This window comes from Chiloscyllium plagiosum, chromosome 11 (assembly GCF_004010195.1).
Source record: "Chiloscyllium plagiosum isolate BGI_BamShark_2017 chromosome 11, ASM401019v2, whole genome shotgun sequence".
In the NCBI taxonomy this organism is placed as follows: Eukaryota; Metazoa; Chordata; class Chondrichthyes; order Orectolobiformes; family Hemiscylliidae; genus Chiloscyllium; species Chiloscyllium plagiosum.
In genome coordinates, this window is record NC_057720.1 from 67,342,036 (window position 1) to 67,362,772 (window position 20,737).

The 20,737-nt window shown below is 39.9% G+C and overlaps 1 protein-coding gene across 4 annotated transcripts in view; it reads left to right on the forward strand.

Moving 5' to 3' along the window:
• Window positions 1–20,737, forward strand: part of acot11a (acyl-CoA thioesterase 11a) — an 87,660-nt gene that overhangs the window by 63,507 nt on the left and 3,416 nt on the right. For 3 of the 4 annotated variants that reach the window (XM_043699647.1, XM_043699650.1, XM_043699649.1), the window contains 8 exons: window positions 1,362–1,481; window positions 6,627–6,771; window positions 8,645–8,700; window positions 10,852–10,918; window positions 11,882–11,965; window positions 12,054–12,187; window positions 14,227–14,358; window positions 17,353–17,479. In XM_043699647.1, coding sequence (XP_043555582.1) covers window positions 1,362–1,481; window positions 6,627–6,771; window positions 8,645–8,700; window positions 10,852–10,918; window positions 11,882–11,965; window positions 12,054–12,187; window positions 14,227–14,358; window positions 17,353–17,479 — 865 coding nt within the window. The remainder of the gene's footprint in view (window positions 1–1,361; window positions 1,482–6,626; window positions 6,772–8,644; window positions 8,701–10,851; window positions 10,919–11,881; window positions 11,966–12,053; window positions 12,188–14,226; window positions 14,359–17,352; window positions 17,480–20,737) is intronic. The other variant, XM_043699648.1, reaches the window with a different exon arrangement.

The window sequence follows — 20,737 nt, forward strand, 5'->3', positions numbered from 1 at the left end:
GCATACATTAAAAAAAATCTTTATCACGTAGTGAGTGGTTTGGATTTGGAATGCATTGCCTGACTGGGTGATGAAGTCAGGTTCCATTGAAGCATTCAAGAGGGCATTCTTTCTACTTAAATAATCATCCAATCATGTGGTTACAGGGGAAAAAAACAGGCAATTGGCACTAAGCCAAAATGCTCAGAGAGTTGGTGCAGACATGATGGACTGAGAGACCTTCTGTACCATAACAATCCTGTGATTCTGAAAAGATGAGAAAGAGGGATCAGGTTCATTTTGAAATTAAGCTACAGGCTTCCTTGTAAGCCCAGGTATACCACAAGAGTTGCTGCTTTGTCTTGTATTTTCTGTAGCTAACTGAGAGATTGATTTTATTTCTTGCTCTCTATCAAAGAAAATGCTGATTCTGTCATTCACCATGCAGAACACAGGTAGTGTTCAGATTGAAGACTAACTTTGTGAACTGTTAACGGAGGCTGGGATATGCACTTAATTTTGAGATCTCTAATTTTGAGATTGAGGGCAGAAACTGTAGCATTGCCCTGATGTGAAAAGCAGTCCTGGGATTAGGAGTAGCCTGACTGGAAAACAATTGACTGGAAGCTTGGAGCAACTGTGAACAGTTTGTGATTGGAATTCAAATCATTTGATAATGAAGTTGTTTTGTGTAATTCTTTCAGCTAATGACTGGTATTTAAAACTTATCTTTTAAAATAGATCTCCGTGGAGATAATAACAAATTGTTTCTTCTGTCTGCCAAACTCTTGTGATGTTTATACCAATGATAAAACTGTCATTTATGTACTCCCTGGGATCATCTAACTCCACACATCCAGACTTTAAACCTGCAAGTTTACCTTGCCTGGAGTTTTGTCTGATACTGTGGAAAATGCTGATTAAAATGCATTTCTTGCATCTGCTTGCCTAGTGAGACGCAACCACTTACCTTTTTAATTTTGTTGTTTCAAATTTAACTAAGTCATGTGCTCCCATACCTAGCCATACCAATTAACTCTTAAGTTGATGAATTTGCTCAGAATTTTATGCAACATTTTGGAGAGGTTTGCAAGGACGAAGCAGTTTACAGTGAGCTGCCTGAGACCAATGAATGTAGGATGTTGTGTACTAACTTGCATGAAAATAGCAGACTTGGCAACTAAATTCTGCTTACCCTAATATATTGCTCTGGGGAACCATTTACGTAAACTTTAGTACTGTTGGGCTGCAACTAATTGAAAAAGATATATGTATAGCAGAACGATTGCATGCCATATATTTTGCTGATCTTTCAGTCCATTTTTGCCCATTAAAAATTAATTCCTGGTTTTATGTTGTTTTCAACTTTACTCTCATTGTAGCCGCTTTTGCAAAGGGCATCCAGTGCTGAAGAGCATTGACATGTTCCACTTCAGAGGACCCTCACAGGTTGGGGATCGCATAAGTTTGAAGGCAATAGTTAACAACGCATTTAAAACAAGGTGAGACCAAAGCTGCTTATGTTGGCTTCCCCAGGCACTTATGTGAAACAAATGTGAACTGTGCGCATTTTAGAATTGCTGTGTTTATAGATACAAGTTCAGAGTGGTTCCTGTCTGTGGTCTCACAGGGCAATTCGTCATTGTCCAGCTCTTTATTTAGATTGTAAACAGCTGAGAATGAAGCACTGTGGTCCTCGTCAGCCAGCACAAGTAACAGCCTGCCACCCAAGAATCAATAAATTCCTTTTACCGTATCTGTAAACTAATTCTCAATTCATACTCATAAATTAGCCCAGTTACATGTAATTTCATTTCATTTGCTAGCTTCCTGTGTGCAACATGATCACGAGCCTTCGAAAAATTCAAATGCAGCACATTCACTGGTTCTCCTTTATCAATGTTCAGAGTAGTATTCTCGGATAACTCTAACATGTTTGACTTCCAGTTCCAAATCCATGTTAATTGTTTCTAATATTACTGATCTTTTCCAAATGTCCAGTTATCATATCCCTTACAATAGGTTCTAACATTTTTTTCCTACAACTGACATTAGCTAAGAGGTCTGTAATTCTGCACTCTCCCGATTCCTCCTTTCTTAAGTGATGGTCTCACATTTGATAGGTGCTGCCTCAAAGATTATTGTGGAAAATAAAAGCTTGTGGATAAGTGAGTAACGTATTGGCATGGAATTGAAATTGGCTAGCTAACAGTAAACAGGCAGGAGGAATAAATGGGCCACTTTCTCAATGGTAAGACGTATCAAGTCATGTCACGGATTTGTTCTGGTTCATTAACTTTTTTTTAAACAATTTATGAGTGACTTGGACAAAGGAACCGAGTCTATGAACATACAAATTAGTTTACAGCACCAGGCCACTTGGCAGCTCTAGCCTGCTCCTCAATTTAATAAGATTGTGGTGGATCTGATCACTCCACACTCCCCATCTATAGGTGGTCACCATTCATTCCCTTGTTTATCAAGACCCCTTATCTTAAAAATGTTCAAGGACTCTGCTTCTATCACCTTTTAGAGCAAAGACTCATGACACTCAAGAGAAAAAAACTCCTTATCTCTGTCTTAAATTCTTGACCCCTTATTTTTAAACAGTGATCCTCAGTTCTAGATTCTCCCACATGCATCCTGTCAAGATTCCTCAGGATCTTGCATGTTTGAGTGAGATCACCTTACATTTCTAAACTCCAATGAATAAAGGTCCAGGCTGTCCAACCTTTCCCCATAAGACTAGTGGCCCATTCCAGATATTAGTCTGGTAAACCTTTTCTGAACTGTCTCCAACACATTTATCTCTGTCCTTAAATTTCGTGCATGCTACTCCAGATGTGGTCTTATCAAGCAAAATGCAACTAAGGTTTGGCAGGGTAGAGAAAGGGAAGATACTTCAGTTTGAAGGAATTAATAGAATTGTTCCATTTCAGATAGCCAGGTTCAGAATTGGATCTTAGAGTTGACATACTTTATTAGCTTTTATTTGCAGAGACAACATTAATATATACGCAATTCCAAACCTGAAGATTATAGTTTCAATCTGTTTCTATATTTAAGAGCACAAACATCGTTACTGAAAAGTGAATAGAATGTCGAACATGCTAAAACTGGATGTAGTTGAGTTGAATTGTAAAGATTAGTGTAAGGGGAATCTGGTATATGAAGGCAGAAGGAAGTTAAGGAGATTGGAAAGGTTGAGGCTGTGAAGGCATTCAAAAACAAGAATGAGAATTTTAAAATCAGGGCATTGTGGAATCAATACCCTATGAAGATATGAGAGCACACCAGTTAGGGTTGAATAAAACTAGGTAAGAGTTAGTAACCAGACATCAAAACTTTTGATCAGCTCAAGTTTACAGAGAGTGGCATGTCAGAGACTAGTCCAGCAAGCATTGTACTAGTGGAGTAGCAGACTGGAGAAAGCAAAAGAGTTTCGTAGCAGATGAGCTAAAACAAGGGTGAAATCAACCAATGTAGCAGAAATGCACATGGGTGATCTTGATGGTGTGATCGTGTGATCAGAAGGTCATCTTGCAGTGGAGTATGACACAACAGTTGCAAATGGTATGATTCAGTCTCAGACTGTTGCCATGTTGAGGAATGGAGCCAGTGGCCGGGAAGCAGGTTTTGTAATGGGGACTGAAGACAATATCATTGATCTTCCTGATGTTTACTTAGCTGGAGAAAGTTTCTGCACATCCAGTACAGGATATTGAACCACCTATGTGACAAATTGGAGATTTGGAAATTTGAAGATTGGAGGGTTAAGAAAGCTGATTATGAGGTCAAGTTGTACATTTGCACTGTATATGTGATATATGTACTTTCACTTCTGTGAAGCACTTTGGTTTCTCTTACTACAATAGAGAAGCAGTATAAATGCACTTTGTGTAACTTGACCTTGAGTTGACAAAGAAACAGCCTATTATCAATATATTGCCTGACTGCTTGGGCTGCTCTCTCAATGGTTATGCTTGCAGTATATTCCGAATAAGAGAAACTGGATAGCATGATTGATTTTAGTGCAAAGAGGCCCCTAAATACTGATCACCAGAGAATGTTTTTGCTGCAAAATTTAATGAAATTGCTTCCGTTTTTCTGGATGATGAAAACCTACTTTCCATTCAGTGCTTCCAAAACAAAAAAACAATTACCTGGAAAAGGGCCAAAAAAACCTCTGTTCAAGGACAAAACTGATAAAATGTAGCACAACGCAGCTTTATGCGAATTTATCTTGTATTCTTAACAGATTAATACTTAACAAGGGCTCTACCCATTATAAAGTTCAATTGAATAGTGTAATATTGTATGGAAAGATGGATAAAACATATCTTTGGCTTAATCAGCAAACGTTTGTCATGTTAAAAGTATTATGCTTTAAGTTCACTAATTATTTATGGGCAACAGTGTTAATTAAAAAAATCTAGGCTTCTTATTGGCCCAGTGGTAAATGGTCAACATCCAGATTATGAACTTTCTGGCATGAGGTTTGGTTTGTACTACAGTATCTGATGACAGCTGAAAATGTATTGCTGGAAAAGCGCAGCAGGTCAGGCAGCATCCAAGGAACAGGAGAATTAACGTTTCGGGCATAAGCCCTTCTTCAGGAAGAAGGGCTTATGCCCTAAACGTCGATTCTCCTATTCCTTGAATGCTGCCTGACCTGCTGCACTTTTTCAGCCAAACATTTTCAGCTCTGATCTCCAGCATCTGCAGTCCTCACTTTCTCCTCAAAGTATCTGATGACAGCCAGGGTATTAGATGGAAAAGTTACAGTAGCTAGCAAAGGTATTAAAACTAAAGATTAAGTTACTGCTGTCTGTTAACACTTTATTTGAGCTGGCTTTTGAAGAACAACTTGTGTGATGTACAGAGATTGTTGCAATTGCATTACATCATTTGTGCCTCAAGAGGTGGTTAATGGACATGAAAATGTTGCAGTTGCTGTTTGGGTCATGAAGAGAATAATGGTATTACTTCTGTAGCAAGGCTAAATGTTTATGGGATAGGTGACGAAGAGACAACTTTAGTCATTTGCTATTAAAGTAGAAGATTTGAGAATTTAACCTTCCAACCAAAAGTAAACCTACAGTTTGTTCTGATATAACGCGATAGTTCCATTTCCGTGTGACCTACATTATAAGAAAATTGCATAATAGCAACGCCATTTAAACCGGTGAGACCAGAATTGTGTTATAGCCAACACAGGTAAGGAAAGTTCACGTTCTACAAATAATGCTCTCAACCTTTCAATCACATTATAGCCAATTTCTTTTGAAGAAATGTGCATTGTAGCAGAACTGACTATATTAAACCATAAGTAGGATTTGAAGTATATTCCCATTTTGCTACCTGGCATTGAATTGAGTGGGAATGAATTGAGTGGGCATTGAACTCCCACGGGAGACTGGTTAGCAAGGTTGGATCTCAGGGAATACAGGGAGAACTAGCCATTTGGATACAGAACTGGCTCAAAGGTAGAAGACAGAGGTTGAGGGTTGTTTTCAGACTGGCGGCCTGTGACCAGTGGAGTGCCACAAGGATCGGTGCTCGGTCCACTTCTTTTCATCATTTATATAAATGTTTTAGATGTGAGCATAAGAGGTATAGTTAGTAAGTTTACAGATGACACCAAAATTGGAGGTGTAGCGGACAGCGAAGAAGGTTACCTCAGATTACAACAGATTCTTGACCAGATGGGCCAATGGGCTGAGAAGTGGCAGATGGAGTTTAATTCAAATAAATGCGAGGTGCTGCATTTTGGGAAAGCAAATCTTAGCAGGACACATACAGTTAATGGTAAGGTCCTAGGGAGTGTTGCTGAACAAAGAGACCTTGGAGTGCAGGTTCATAGCTCCTTGAAAGTGGAGTCGCAGGTAGAGAGGATAGTGAAAAAGGCGTTTGGTATGCTTTCCTTTATTGGTCAGAGTATTGAGTACAGGAGTTGGGAGGTCATGTTGCGGCTGTACAGTGAATTGGTTAGGCCACTGTTGGAATATTTCATGCAGTTCTGGTCTCCTTCCTATTGGAAAGATGTTGTGAAACTTGAAAGGGTTCAGAAAAGATTTACAACGATGTTGCCAGGGTTGGAGGATTGAGCTGCTGGGGGAGGCTGAACAGGCTGGGGCTGTTTTCCCTGGAGCATCAGAGACTGATGGGGTGACGTTATAGAGGTTTACAAAATTATGAGGGGCATGGATAGGAAAAATAGACAAAGTCGGGGAGTCCAGAGCTAGAGGGCATAGGTTTAGGGTGAGAGGGGAAATATATAAAAGAGACCTGAGGAGCAACGTTTTCACGCAGAGGGTGGTACATGTATGGAATGAGCTGCCAGAGGAAGTGGTGGAGGCTGGTACAATTGCAACCTTTAAGAGACATTTGGATGGTTAAAGAATAGGAAGGGTTTGGAGGGATATGGGCCAGGTGCTGGCAGGTGGGACTAGATTGGGTTGGGATATCTGGTCAGCATGGACAAGTTGGACCGAAGGGTCTGTTTCCATGCTGTACATCTCTATGACGCTGAGTGGTCATAATTATTTGTAAGTGTAAGCATGTGTGTTTCTATATTTTAAATTATAATAAACTCAATAAAGTTCCTCTTTTCTAAATATATTTTCTAAAGCACTTTTTTTTTTTAGCTTTGAAGTTGGTGTCTGTGCAGAAGCTTACCATCAGGAAGATTGGGAACGGAAGACACACATTAACAGTGCCTTTCTGACCTTTGTTATGCTTGATAAAGATGGGGAGCTCAGCACGTTGCCCCGCATTAAGCCAGAACCAGGGGTGAGTATTGTATATCCTACGCTTATGCATGATCTCACTTGAGAATGGAAGCTGTACCCAATTTGCTAACTGTTATGTATGTAGAATAGGATATGAATCTTTCTAACTCTGCCTTCAAAACTAAGCCAAGCATTTTCCTGGGAGACAACTGAATATAACATCAGGCAAAGGCAAATAGAGCTGACTGGGTATGTGTTTAATTATGGTAAAAATTATGCCTCAGCTGGAGAAGTCCTGTCATTAGTGTCCAGTCGTTAGCATCTGGTCAGTACTGATTTACTGCATGGTATGATAATGTAGCAGTAATGTTCCTGGACTAATAATATCAAAGATGTGAATTCAAATACAATCAAAGCAGTATGAAAATTTATATTCCATTTCAAATAAAGCTAGTGTCAGTAAAAGTGGTTGTTTTGAAAACTGACATGGCTTTTTAATGCTGGTAAATGATACTAGGTCAGATTGGGATGTCTGGTAGGCGCAGATGGGTTAGATTAAGACTCCATTTCCATTCTATATGATTCTATGACTGGTGGTGCGTTTAATTGGAGGGCTACCACACCTCAGGTTGAGAAGGCAGGACTTTTGTGGTCACCTGGGCCAATGTGGGAATTGAACTCATACTGCTGACATCATTCTGCATTGCATACCAATCACCCTGCTAACTGACTCCATACAATATTTGTAAGGATAGCATTGTATTTTGTTGTTTTTAAAAGGTATTTTCTCACTGAAGCATACAAATGTAATATTGCTGATTTAAAGTCAACAATAAACAGAAGATAATGAAACTAAATAAATTAAGATAACATAGAATAAACTAGTCCAGTTACTTATAACACAAACTTAAAATATTTTTAAACGCAAGGTAATATTTATTCTCATTAACTGTAAAAGAAAAACTCCCTGACAGTACCTAAAGTCACCCTTACACAGTACAGCAGAAAATGACAATCTCTTCTTGCCTTATCTAAATATATAAATTCTGACTTCAACTCTCAGTCTGGAAAATCAGATAACCTTTTCCTGGAGATGTCACACATCAGAGTTTAAATCGTCTCAGCTTCAAACAAGTTCTTGAGAATTTTATCCAAACACTTCTGGTCTGGTACTATAATTAAATCCCTTTCTCCAAGATAATCTATTTTTACTGTCTTCTCCCTTTCTTGGGAGCTCTATTATATACATCCATCTTCATCTAAGGACTCCTGCAGAACTCCTCTCAAAACTGAAACTAAAAAGAACTTTTATTTTCAAGTTATGGATGTCTCCTTCAATCTTTTTTAAAAAGAGATTCCAGAATTTTCTCACAGAAACCTTTGATGCATAATTGTTTACTTTGTTCAGTCATAAGCCCTCCTGATGTGCACAAAACTCAGTAGTTGTGAAAGCTAACTCCCTCAAACTGTTTCAAAAGTATCATCCATGGCTGCAGAAATATTTGCAGGTTAGACATTAAATCTCACAGACACACAAAAAGCTACACGTCGCTAATTCAAAACTCATACATCCAAGCTTAAAAATAAATCACTTTAAAATATCTATAAATGTCACAATCTCCAGCACATGTAGAAGAATGTCTCTCTGGGCAGAATCAAAAATTAGATGCTAAGCCAAAGGAGATGTTGTGAAAGGTGATGAAAATCCTGGCAAAGCATTGGCTTCTAAGGACCAGTTTAATGAAGGAAAGGGAAAAGAAGAGTTGGAGATATTTTGAGTCAGAATTCCAGATCTATGTAACTAAAGGCATGACAACCATCTGGGGTGAGGGGCCATGGTGAGGCACAAGATGTGCAAAAGGCTAAAATCAATATAAGGGCATTCACCTGGGAGGTGATTGGTTTTATAACACCAACTATGTTTCCTTCAATAGGATGGAGAAAGAAGATACCGCGAAGCAAGTGCACGGAAGAAAATAAGGCTTGACAGGTTAGGAAACCCAAATACCCCATGCCTTTGGTGATTAAATGTTTTTTAGAACTGCAATGAGGAACATTATAGCAATTCTCACACATTATTTCAGCATTGCAATGTAAGATAACTTGACGTGGTGATTTGCTTTATGAACCTCCAGAAAAATCCATTGGGTGCATAAAGTATGTGTTGCCAATCAACTGGAAAGGACCGTTATATATCTTGTTAGAACACAGAACCAATGTTGCCTGTGTCCCAAATAAATTTAGAGTAAAGGGAAGTCCTTTTACAATGGAGATAAGGAGAAACTTCTTCAATCAGAGAGTGATGAATCTATGGAATTCATTGCACAGAAGACTGTGGAGGCCAGGTCATTGAGTATATTTAAGACTGAGATAGAGAAGTTCTTGACTATCAAGGGTTACGGGGTGGAAGTGGGGGAATGGGATTGAGAAATTTAGCAACCATTGAATGGTGGAGCAGACTCGATGGCCTAATTTCTGCTCCTGTGTCTTATGGTCTTATGGTCTTACGACCTTATGGTCTAAGCTAACCCTACACCCTAATTCCTAATCCTAATCCTCCAAACTCTCACCCTAACCCTCTGCTAACATGCTCTCAGATTTCATTTTGTACAGGTCAGGGAAGCTGTACCATAAATATTGTATGATAAACAGAATGCATAGGGATTCCCATTGATGCAGCTCAAGGCCTGACAGCCTAATGTGTACATTGAATTTATAACACACATTGGAATGTTTTCCTATATCCAAAGTGCTAAATAAAAACAATTTGTTTCTGCTTTATGCAATTTGCGGCTGTAATATTGGTGATTCCCAAATTTCTTTCTCACTGTAACTATGTTTTGAAGCTTGAAAATTGTCACAATCCCTCAGTGAGACCTGAGAGAGCAGGACAAGGTGGAAGTCCTGTCTTTTAGAATGGGAGGGCAGATGTTAACATTGCTGCCTTGGAACTCGTGACCCCAACATTTCAGCTTGAGATCCCATTTGGAGTTGCATTTCCACTTGGCATTATTCAGTAAACTGAGGACTTGTAGCTATGTAAATATGCTGCCTCTTGGACTACATTATGCATTGTTCTGTGAAAGTGAGGAAACTTTGCTCACGTTAATTGCAATATTCTAAAACCTGAAGCTGCTGGAAACATCAATAATCCCAGAAGTCCCCCTCCCACCTTTTGTGTGAATGCAATAAATGCGTGTTAATACAAAAATATTGTTAAGTTAATTGCAGATTCTTGTACCTTCAGTGATAGAGGTGTAATTTGCCATCTGGCCAAGCCCAGTTTACAGCAAATTAATCCAAAATTGTTCACATGTATCATGGTTGTTCTGACATTAGATTTCCTTGCATGATCCTTTGAATTGAGGTTTGGCATTTTAGCAGGATCTCAGTTGAGTGTACTTATTTTTCCTGAATGTTTGAGTTTTGATGGCACACACCAATCAGTGGGGGCTGGTACGCTTTCATGGCATCATGGCCTTGAGTGTGTAATCTAAAAGTCTGTTGTTGGATTCAGTGTCAGTCTGTGATGATTAGCCGTGGTGTTGGGTTTTTCAATACAATCTTCCATTCCACACTTGGGCGAAGAGAAAACTTGTATTATTGTAGCATCTTCCATTGCGTCTGGATGTACTGAGTGTTTCACAGCTAACTTTTGAATCACAATTGGTCTTGTAATACTGGAAAGCACAATGGTAAATTTTCACAATAAAATTCCACAAAAAGCAATCAGGTAAAACTAAATAATCACTTTTTTGGCCGGATGGAGAGGAAGCTTCTATGCTTCGAAAAGTGATTGTTTTACATCTGCCTGAGTTAAACTGAGGTGCCATCTTCAGCCTTGGTTTATATGTCTGTGTCACTGGAGGTAGGTTTAAATCTCTGACTTTCTGACACAGAGGCAAGAGCGTTACCAGGAACCAAGTCCAACATTTAATGTTTGAGAACAAATCCACTTGCTTTGAGTGGGCCTGGGATTCTAATGTACCAGCTAAAATCTAATAAGAATCTTGGAATATTAGGTAAAAGTCATGTGGAAAAACCTACCAATTCCTCCAGATGATTAGGAGTTTGAGCTGGAGAAATGCACCGTATTGCAGATCTTTTTACAGAAATGTAAAATCCTGTTGTTTCCTTTCAGAAAATACATAATTTCACGTAAGCAAACTGAAGTTCCACTATCTGTGCCGTGGGACCCTAGCAATCAGGTAACCTCCCTTTCTGATACAGATAAATTATGAAGTGTGGACCTTTTGTTTTTGTAAACAAGTCAGTTGTCTTTTTGTCTGTTGCTTTACGTCTTTGCCTGTATATATGTGGTGAAAGGGTTAAAATTGTGTCCCAATACATGTGTGAATCTAACCGAAAATGCTGTATATACCAGATGTGATCTTAGCATGCTCGTCCTTATTTTGCTGCTCAACGTTTTGGGCAAACACCAATTTAATTAACTGATCTTTGTATTAGTGATCAGGTTTGCATATTCACAAAAAGCAGTTTAAGTTTAGTCATCCATGGAATATATTTTTAATGAGGAGGATTTCAGTCAGTTCTGACTGCCATATTTATACATATCCTAGATGAAGCTTAAACCTTGTGTGGTGATGTGGTTTGACAGGCAGGTTAAAATTTCCTCATCTTACTCATTATTAGCCCGGTTGTACCCTCCGTTATCCATGACCTCTAAACACTGGGCTCTCACACGATGTTGTGCTACCCATGTCAACAGAAGTCAGTCAAGCCTCATGTTGTATATTGCTCTCCAGTATTTTTAAACCTCTTTAGCATAGCGTGTCCACTCCGTGCTTGTCTTCCCTTTACATTTTCTCTCCTTCTTATCTGAAGGGGGCTAACAAGCTTCCAATAATTTGTTGCATAACCCAGAAAGGATGTTAAAGTGTGATGTCCCATCTTGTCATTGCCATATTTCTAATGAAGAGTCATGGATAGTGGTCAGGAGTGGTAGATCTGATTGATTTTGTTTATGATCTCCTGCTGGTATCTCAGGAATACTGAAGCCAGTTACAGCATTCAATTGTTCTGGCAAGGATCAGCAAATTCTGCATTAATCAGGTGTCAAGCCTGAAATCTAGGATCAATACATCACAGCTACACACTGGTTTAATCAACTGATGCTTGAAGTGACTGGTTTGCTTTTTTTTCTGTTTCAGGTTTACCTCAGCTACAATAACATTTCTGCACTGAAAATGTTGGCTGCAAAACAAAACTGGGTTCTGAATTGCACACAGAACAAGGCAAGTTAAACTAACAGCAACATAAAGAGTTTAAGGAATTCCAGCTTGGCCAACTGTTTGGAAAATGATGTCAATTTCCTTTTTCTAGGCCAAACTGTTCACTCTGGAGGAAGGTCAGTTTCTGTCCTTCAAAGTAGAAATGTCTGTTTCTGTAAACATCAAGCAAGTTTTCATGCTCCTGTCTGATATGAGTCGTCGACATGAATGGGACACCCACTACCAGTAAGAAGAGTAGTATAAACTAAGAATGGCCATCAATGACTGTGAAAGAAAGGATAATGGAGAGGAAAATATTGATACAACTCAGTGTACCAGGCAGTACAGAGAATTTTTTTTTCTCTCTCCTATGATGCAATCAATTAAATCTGATCTAATTTCTCTTCTTATTGAGAGAGCAGAGTGATACATCAATTGGTCATCAACTACCAAACAGCATATGATCACAGCTTTACAGAACCTGATGATTGAACTAACTCTCCTTGAGATTCAACTAAGTCCTCGAGCAGCAGCAACTTTAGAGTGGGGAGATGGTCATTATTGTTTAGAAACTTAGTTGGGCCAGCCATATACATGCTGTAGCTGCTAGAGCAAGAGAGAGTCTAGATTTTCTGCAATGAATGACTCACATTCTGATTCCCCAAAACATTGCCACTACCTGCAGGATACAGATATGAATGTAGTGCAAAGCCTTTCTCTTACCTGGATGGATGGAACTGCATCAATGTTGAAGATGCTCAATACCATCCAGCTGGACTACATCTCATTCACTAGCCTTAAAATCCCCTCCACCAACAACAGAGTGGCTGCAGTGTATACTATCTACAGTAAGCACAGCAGCAACTCACCAAAGCTTTCTTGGCAAAGCCTCCCAAACCTGTGACTTCCACCTCTTAGAAGCACAAGGGTGAGAGATGTATTGGAACACTAATGACTTTGAGTTATTTACCAAGTCACACAACCATCCTAATTTCCTCATATATCTTCATCCCTTCATTTATTGGTGGGTTGAAACCATAGGATTCTTCCTTCGGCACATTGAAAACATCTTCACTACATGGAGTGGTTCAACAAGGCAGTACACTGCCATCTTCACAAATCAACTAAGGATGGGCAATAAACATAATGCTCAGGACCTAGCAAAGTTTGCATGTGAACCAAGCAGCTGGAGTACTGGGAGCTCCAGTCTGCAAAGGTCATTGTTTAATCCTGAGAATAACCACTCGGAAACCAATTGTTCCCCAACTCCTCCTAGGGTAGTGCCTGTGGACTCCGCTAGATATAGAGTGAATTTTGACTGATTGACGAAAATGGAATCAGCAAGTGGTTGTGCACAGTGCAAAATGCTGCTGTGAGAGCTGAACTGACTAAGGCAGTGGGTACCCTGCTGAAAATCAGGAAGATTTCTGATATGATCCAGTTCTACTAAGATAGCTGTTCTCTGCTCCGTTGACTATGTTAACACTTCAGTACGCACTCTCGGGAGGAGAGGTTCAAAGTGTTTTTTTCACAGTTGTGGTCATTATCCAGCCATTTCTGTTAAAGATGTGCAGACAGCTGGTGAGAATGAGATGGAAACAGTGAAACACATTGGCAGCTCCTACTGTCATTTAGTAAAGATACTACAGGGGAACCATAGTCTAGCAAGAAGCCTTCATGAGGGATAAGGGAAATTAACAGAAAACACAATTCCAAACTGTTACCATCTCCACTCTTGGAGTATGCCAGACGTTGAAGAGTAAATTTATATTTTCCTTCATGGTCTTTCATATAGAAAGCTGAGGGAAATATCTGCTTCCATAAGGAGTTGAGTCATTAACATCACAACCAAAAGGAGAAAGAGAGGTTGGGAGTAATAATTTTTACTAATGTTTGGACCAGAATAAGCAGAATCTGTACCAGTTTTCAAAGGGGAAGTGATTTATTGGGAACAGAAAAAGGACAGGAGAATGAGGCAGAGTTGTTTCAGAGAACAGGTATAAACTTGATGAACTGAATGGCCTCTTCCTGTGCTGGAAGATTCTGTAAAGCAAATAAGAATACCCCTTCGGGAGGACCTTTTAGCTAAGTGGGGTTTCTAAATAGTAAGAATGTAAGGTAAGAAATCATGGGATTAGATGTTTTATTTAAAATTGTGACTATTGGTTGTTGCACAAGTTTGATTTCTATTGTGGTTTCAAAATTAGTAATTAAAGTATACTCTTTGCATGCAGAAAAGCACATAAACTCTTATGACTTCTAATCAGTTTATGATTCCTCCCAAGGAAATTTGAGTTGATACAAAAGGTGGATGAGGATGATGTCATCTATCACGTGATCGCCCCATCTGTTAACAAGGAAAGTACATTTCAAGACTTTGTTTTACTGGCGTCTCGTAGAGTGCCTTGTGCTGATGGGTAATTTCACTTTTGTTTCAAATAAACTGAGAAAGCTTTTAAAAAAAAATTGAAAAAATCTCCCAATAATAATTTTGAAGAAATGAAAAGCCAAGTGTTTATATTTAAATTTTCAGGTCCAGAGAGGCTGTTTGGCAGAAATTACCACATATCATGTCAGGTCATTATAAATTCCCTTACAACTCAAGGCATCAGCTCTATGATGCGTTTAGTGGGTCATCAGTAGCTTATTTTTATTGTGCCTCTTTTATCTTCCTCCCTATCTTAATCCCATGTTTCTTTCCCAATTTTCATTTTTCTTTCTCTATATGATTTAACCTAATTTATAATTTCTAGGTTATGGTTCTTAATTTAAAACTTGCATGGCTTTGTGAGGATGCTTCAGTCTGAATGAGGAACCTTGTTGTCCCTTGCCCTGCTCACAGGGATCCCATGGAGGGGTAACTTGGTTCTGAAACCAATGATGACGCAAAGTTTCTATTTGAAAGCTATGAAGCCTGAGTAAGCAGCAATCAGCATAGTGAATAATGAGTGCCATGCTTTCATCTCTCTTTACAAAGTCTAGGCTGTTATACCCAAATGCTGTATGCTATGTTATCACAATGGATGCTCCCATTGCAATGTGCTTGCTAAGCCATCCAGACCTTTACGAACTCTAGGTGGCACTGAACCTCACCACCATTAAGGACTGATTCGGGATAGTCAGCATGGCTTTATGCGTGGGAAATCATGTTTCACAAACTTGATTGAGTTTTTTGATGAAGTAACGAAGAAGATTGATGAGGGCAGAGCAGTAGATGTGAACTATATGGACTTCAGTAAGGCGTTCGACAAGTTTCCTATTGGAGACTGATTAGCAAAGTAAGATCTCATGGAAAATACAAGGAGAACTAGCCATTTGGATACAGAACTGGCTCAAAGCTAGAAGACAGAGGGTGGTGGAGGAGGGTTGTTTTTCAGACTGGAGGCCTGTGACCAGTGGAGTGCCACAAGGATAGGGGCTGGGTCTTCTACTTTTTGTCATTTTTATATAAATGATTTGGATGCGAGCATAAGAGGTACAGTTAGTAAATTTGCAGATGACACCAAAATTGGAGGTGTAGTGGACAGCGAAGAGGGTTACTTCAGATTACAACAGGATCTTGACCAGATGGGCCAATAGGCCGAGAACTGTCAGATGGAGTTTAATTCAGATAAATGTGAGGTGCTGCATTTTGGGAAAGCAAATCTTAGCAGGGTTGTGAAACTTGAAAGGGTTCAGAAAAGATTTACAAGGATGTTGCCAGGGTTGGAGGATCTGAGCTACAGGGAGAGGCTGAACAGGCTGGGGCTGTTTTCCCTAGAGTGTCGGAGGCTGAGGGGTGACCTTATAGAGGTTTACAAAATTATGAGGGGCACGGATAGGATAAATAGGCAAAGTCTTTTCCCTGGATCGGGGAGTCCAGAACTAGAGGGCATGGGTTTAGAGTGAGGTATAAGGTATAAAAGAGACCTAAGGAGCAACTTTTTCACGCAGAGGGTGGTACGTGTATGGAATGAGCTGCCAGAGGATGTGATGGAGGCTGGTACAATTGCAACATTTAAGAGGCATTTGGATGGGTATATGAATAGGGAGGGTTTGGAGGAATATGGGCCGGATGCTGGCAGGTGGGACTAGATTGGGTTGGGATATCTGGACGGGTTGGACGGAAGGGTCTGTTTCCATGCTGTACATCGCTATGACTCTATATATTTTGAGAACTAATTACTTGAAGCTGGGAGGTGAAAGGACTGCTTTGCATGGCTCCACATTAAGGCTGTGGGCTGCTGCTGCTGATATCACTTGCACCCTGTTCTGACGGCTACCCCCCACAACCCTAAAGGTATATCTATTAGGGATGCTGCAGTCCAAAAACTCAAGTAGTTTTCCACAGTGAGTTGAGGATATCCAGCAATCTGATATTACAAAAGCCTTGCATGTACTTGTTCTGTCACAGGGATCATTTCCAGTCCCCCATATGACTCAGCTAGCTGCACATAGCATCTCTCATCCAGTTAATAGATGTATTCCTATTTCTTTTATTAACCTTTATCATCAATTTTTACAGCCAGTTGATATTATCAGGTTCTGGTTTTTATCCTTGTAGACAGCCATCTATTTCAATCTCCCTTGTCGCTTTTATCCACACACACCTGTTGAAATCTTATCAGTGTTCAGAACTAACCATTTGATTTTCCAAAACTGTAAAGTGAGCCTCTATATTCTCCCTCTGTTTACACCCAGATTGCTCACACCGCAGAAATGCAGCTTTTTCTGACCTAATGTTGACTACCTGTTTTTTCAGGATGGGGAGAATAGTAATGTTGGCAGATTTTCCTCTGTTCAGAATGTTCTATACTTTTCCATGATCAGGTCAGGTCATCCTGCACCTTTAACAAAAGCTTGTATTTTGTTAGCCGCTGTAATTAGTTTCAGAATTCCAATTGTTGCAACAAATACCTAATCTATTGTCTAAATATCCTGATATTTAAGTTGAGGTGTTGAACTATAAAATTTTTTAAAAAAATAAACTTGTAAAATGACCGCCTACCAAACAGTTTTGCAACAGGTCAGCAAAGCATGTCGCAGCCTTCCAGAGAGACTCCCTGGTGGGAGCTGCATAGAATCATACAGAATGGAAACAGACCCTTCAATCCAACTTGTCCATGTCAACTAATGCCCCAAAAATGCAAGTGACCCTCAGGATAGAACCTGGGACCAGGGCACAGCTTGTGGTGAGCGTAGGTTCCTCTAAATGATGCACTGGCTTTAAAGCTGAGCAGGAAACTAGGCTATGGTGTTAGAACTGTTATTCTTGTGTTGCTAACTCATATTATTTATCTGTCTGTAGGCTGTAAAGGATAAAACAGTTAAGTGAAATATCTAATTTTGTCATTTGTACTATAATGCAATACCCCTGTATGAAGCAATGATTTGAAGCAGTCAGTCAGTTGTTATAAACTTTATTTTTCTAGTGATCCATATCTGATAGCCCTCCGTTCAGTCAGTCTCCCTGCAGCCCCACCAACTGAGGGCCTTGTCCGAAGTGAGGTGTTGTGTGCAGGCTTTACACTTTCAGAAGAAGAAGACACTCGCACCAGGGTAAGATTTGTCTTTATTATTAAGTCATATTGACCTGAATAAATATTTTTCTTTGGGTAAAGAAATGATTGTTAAATGGAGTCTGACGGTGGGTGAAGAGTAAGATTTCCTTTAATTTATGCAGTCTGTTTGGCTCGCTTCCTGAATCTCAAAGCAAACCGATTAAGAACAGTTAAGTTCTCCAAAAGGAGGTAGTGGGAAGTGCTAGACTGCATTATCACATGCAGGATCTGAAATGGTACCAGGTCTGTGCAGAGATAGTGCTGCAGAAAATGTCTTGTTATAATACAGGTGCTCATTTAGGAGTCATACCTTCTTAACAGCACAGTGGAACTAACACCATTGAATTATACTGCTGAGTCTGTATAACTTTGTGAAGACAAGACTGAAAATGCTATTCACTGACGCAAAACTGGCAATTGCTTGTGTTTCAGAGTTAAACTTTAACAAATTAAAATTTGAAAGTTTTCCCAGTAGCTCCATGGCTTCAGGTTTGCAAACAGAAAAGACATGTAGATCAGGTAGGTGACTGGATTGATTGCAATCTGCATTGTTAGTTGCTCATTTGGAGATTGGATTAACCAGTGTGTTTGGGTTCGTGACTAAAATCCTGTTGCTAATCACTGTCCTATAGTACTGCTATAAATTTGTTTGCACCAGGGCCTGGGGCCATGGCTTGGCAGCAGTGCACAATTTCATCATTGCAGGTAGTGTAATGTTGAATTGTGGCTCGATTTTCTTCAAAACATTCGTCCTCGTTTGGAATACCTGAAATTGAACACAGTATTCCAAATGATGTAGATAAATGCTGCAATATGTATTTTTTTTTTAAATTCCATATTCCTTGTAATAAACAAGCCATCCTTTTTTACATCTACAAGTTAATATTGAATGATTTATCTCGCTGGAATTTTCAACCCATTTGTTCATTGACTCTCCAAGTCTCCATTTGCTCCTGCTACAACATCCAACTTCCCTCCTTTCAGGCCTGGCATATTGCATCTGGTCTCCTTGGCAACAGCTTGTTCTGCTAGTGTGCAGGCCATTGTTCATAGTCCCAGTTCTGCTGTCAATCCGTATGACCTCCTTATACTTTTATTGTTTCCCCAGCACTAAACACAACTGGTGTTCCCCCTCAAAATGGAAGAAATGAAGAGGACAAAGTAGAGGAATTGGGAGAAGGCAATTGGGAGTCTAGGAAAGGGAAGAGAACAAGGGGCCAAGAAGTTCATGGAAACAAGATGATGGAGATGAGACTAGTTAGGGCAGAGATGCAGAACAAGAATTGATGTCGAGCAAAGGAAATGGAATGTGATTCAATAGGTCATGTGCAGCTCATTCTTTGTGACATTTGAAATGTTAAGATTTACACAAACATTTCTCAGAAAGAGATACTATGGAGTCACAATTCTTTAAATTCCCACAGACATTGTTCCAGTTTTCTAAAGGGGAAGATATGGAGCTGAGGCATTATAGAAAGGATAAGGGACATTGGAAGTGAAGGTGAATTGGTGGCAGCCTATCTTTTCTTTTAAATTATTCATATTCTATTGGATTTAAAATAGTGATGGAAAAGAATAGACCAGATCTAAAAGTTGAAGTTCTAACTCGGAAGAAGGCTAATTTTGACGGTATAAGGCAAGAACTTTCAAAAGCTGATTTGGGGCAGATGGTCGCAGGTAAAGGGACAGCTGGATAATGGGAAGCCTTCAGAAATGAGATAACGAGAGACCAGAGACAGTATACAGGGTATCCCTGATAGAGTGAAAGGAAAGACTGGTATGTGTAAGGAATGCTGGATGACTAAAGAAATTGAGGGTTTGGTTAAGAAAAAGAAGGAAGCATATGTCAGGTATAGACAAGATAGATCAAATGAATCTGAAGAAGAGTATAAGGGCAGTTGGACTATACTTAAGAGGGAAATCAGAAGGGCAAAAAGGGGACATGAGATAGTCTTGGCAAGTAGAACTAAAGAGAATCCAAAGTGTTTTTACAAATATATTAAGGACAATAGGGTAACTAGGGAGAGAATAGGGCTCCTCAAAGATCAGCAAGGTGGCCTTTGTGTGGAAGCGCAGGAGATGGGGGGGGGGGATACTAATTGAGTATTTTACATCAGTGTTTTCTGTGGAAAAGGATATGGCAGGTAAAGAATGTAGGGAAGTAGATGGTGGCATCTTGAAAAATGTCCATATTACAGAGAAGGAAGTGCTGGATGTCTTGAAACACATAAAAAATGGATAAATCCCCAGGACCTGATCAGGTGTACCCTAGAACTCTGTGGGAAGCAAGGGAAGCGTTTGCTGGTGCCCTTACTGAGATATTTGTATCATCGATAGTCACAGGTGAGGTGCCAGAAGATTGGAGGTTGTCTAACGTGGTGCCACTGTTTAAGAAGGGTGGTAAGGACTAGCCAGGGAACTATAGACCAACCTGATGTCGATGGTGGACAAGTTGTTGGAGGGAATCCTGAGGGACGGGATGCACGTGTATTTTTAAAGGCAAGGACTGATTCGGGATAGTCAACATGGTTTTGTGCGTGGGAAATCATGTCTTACAAACTTGATTGAGTTTTTTGAGGAAGTAACAAAGAAGATTGATGAGGGCAGAGTGGTAGACGTGAGCTCTATGGACTTCAGTAAGGCGTTCGACAAGGTTCAACACGGGAGACTGGTTAACAAGGTTAGATCTCGTGGAATACAGGGAGAACTAGCCATTTGGATGCAGAACTGGCTGAAAGGTAGAAGACAGAGGGTGGTGGTGGAGGGTTGTTTTTCAGACTGAAGATCTGTCACCAGTGGAGTGCCACAAGGATCGGTGCTGGTTCCAGTACCTTTCGTCATTTATATAAATGATTTGGATGCGAGCATAAGAGGTATAGTTAGTAAGTTTGCAGATGACACCAGAATTGGAGGTGTACTTGGAGTGCAGGTTCATAGCTCCTTGAAAGTGGAGTCGCAGGTAGATAGGATAGTGAAGAAGGCGTTTGGTATGCTTTCCTTTATTGGTCAGAGTATTGAGTACAGGAGTTGGGAGGTCATGTTGCAGCTGTACAAGACATTGGTTAGGCCACTATTGATATATTGCATGCAAATCTGGTCTCCTTCCGATATTGTGAAACTTGAAAGGGTTCAGAAAAGATTTACAAGGATGTTGCCAGGGTTGGAGGATTTGAGCTGTAGTCAGAGGTTGAATAGGCTGGGGCTGTTTTCCCTGGAGCGTTGGAGGCTGAGGGGTGACCTAGGGGTTTATAAAACC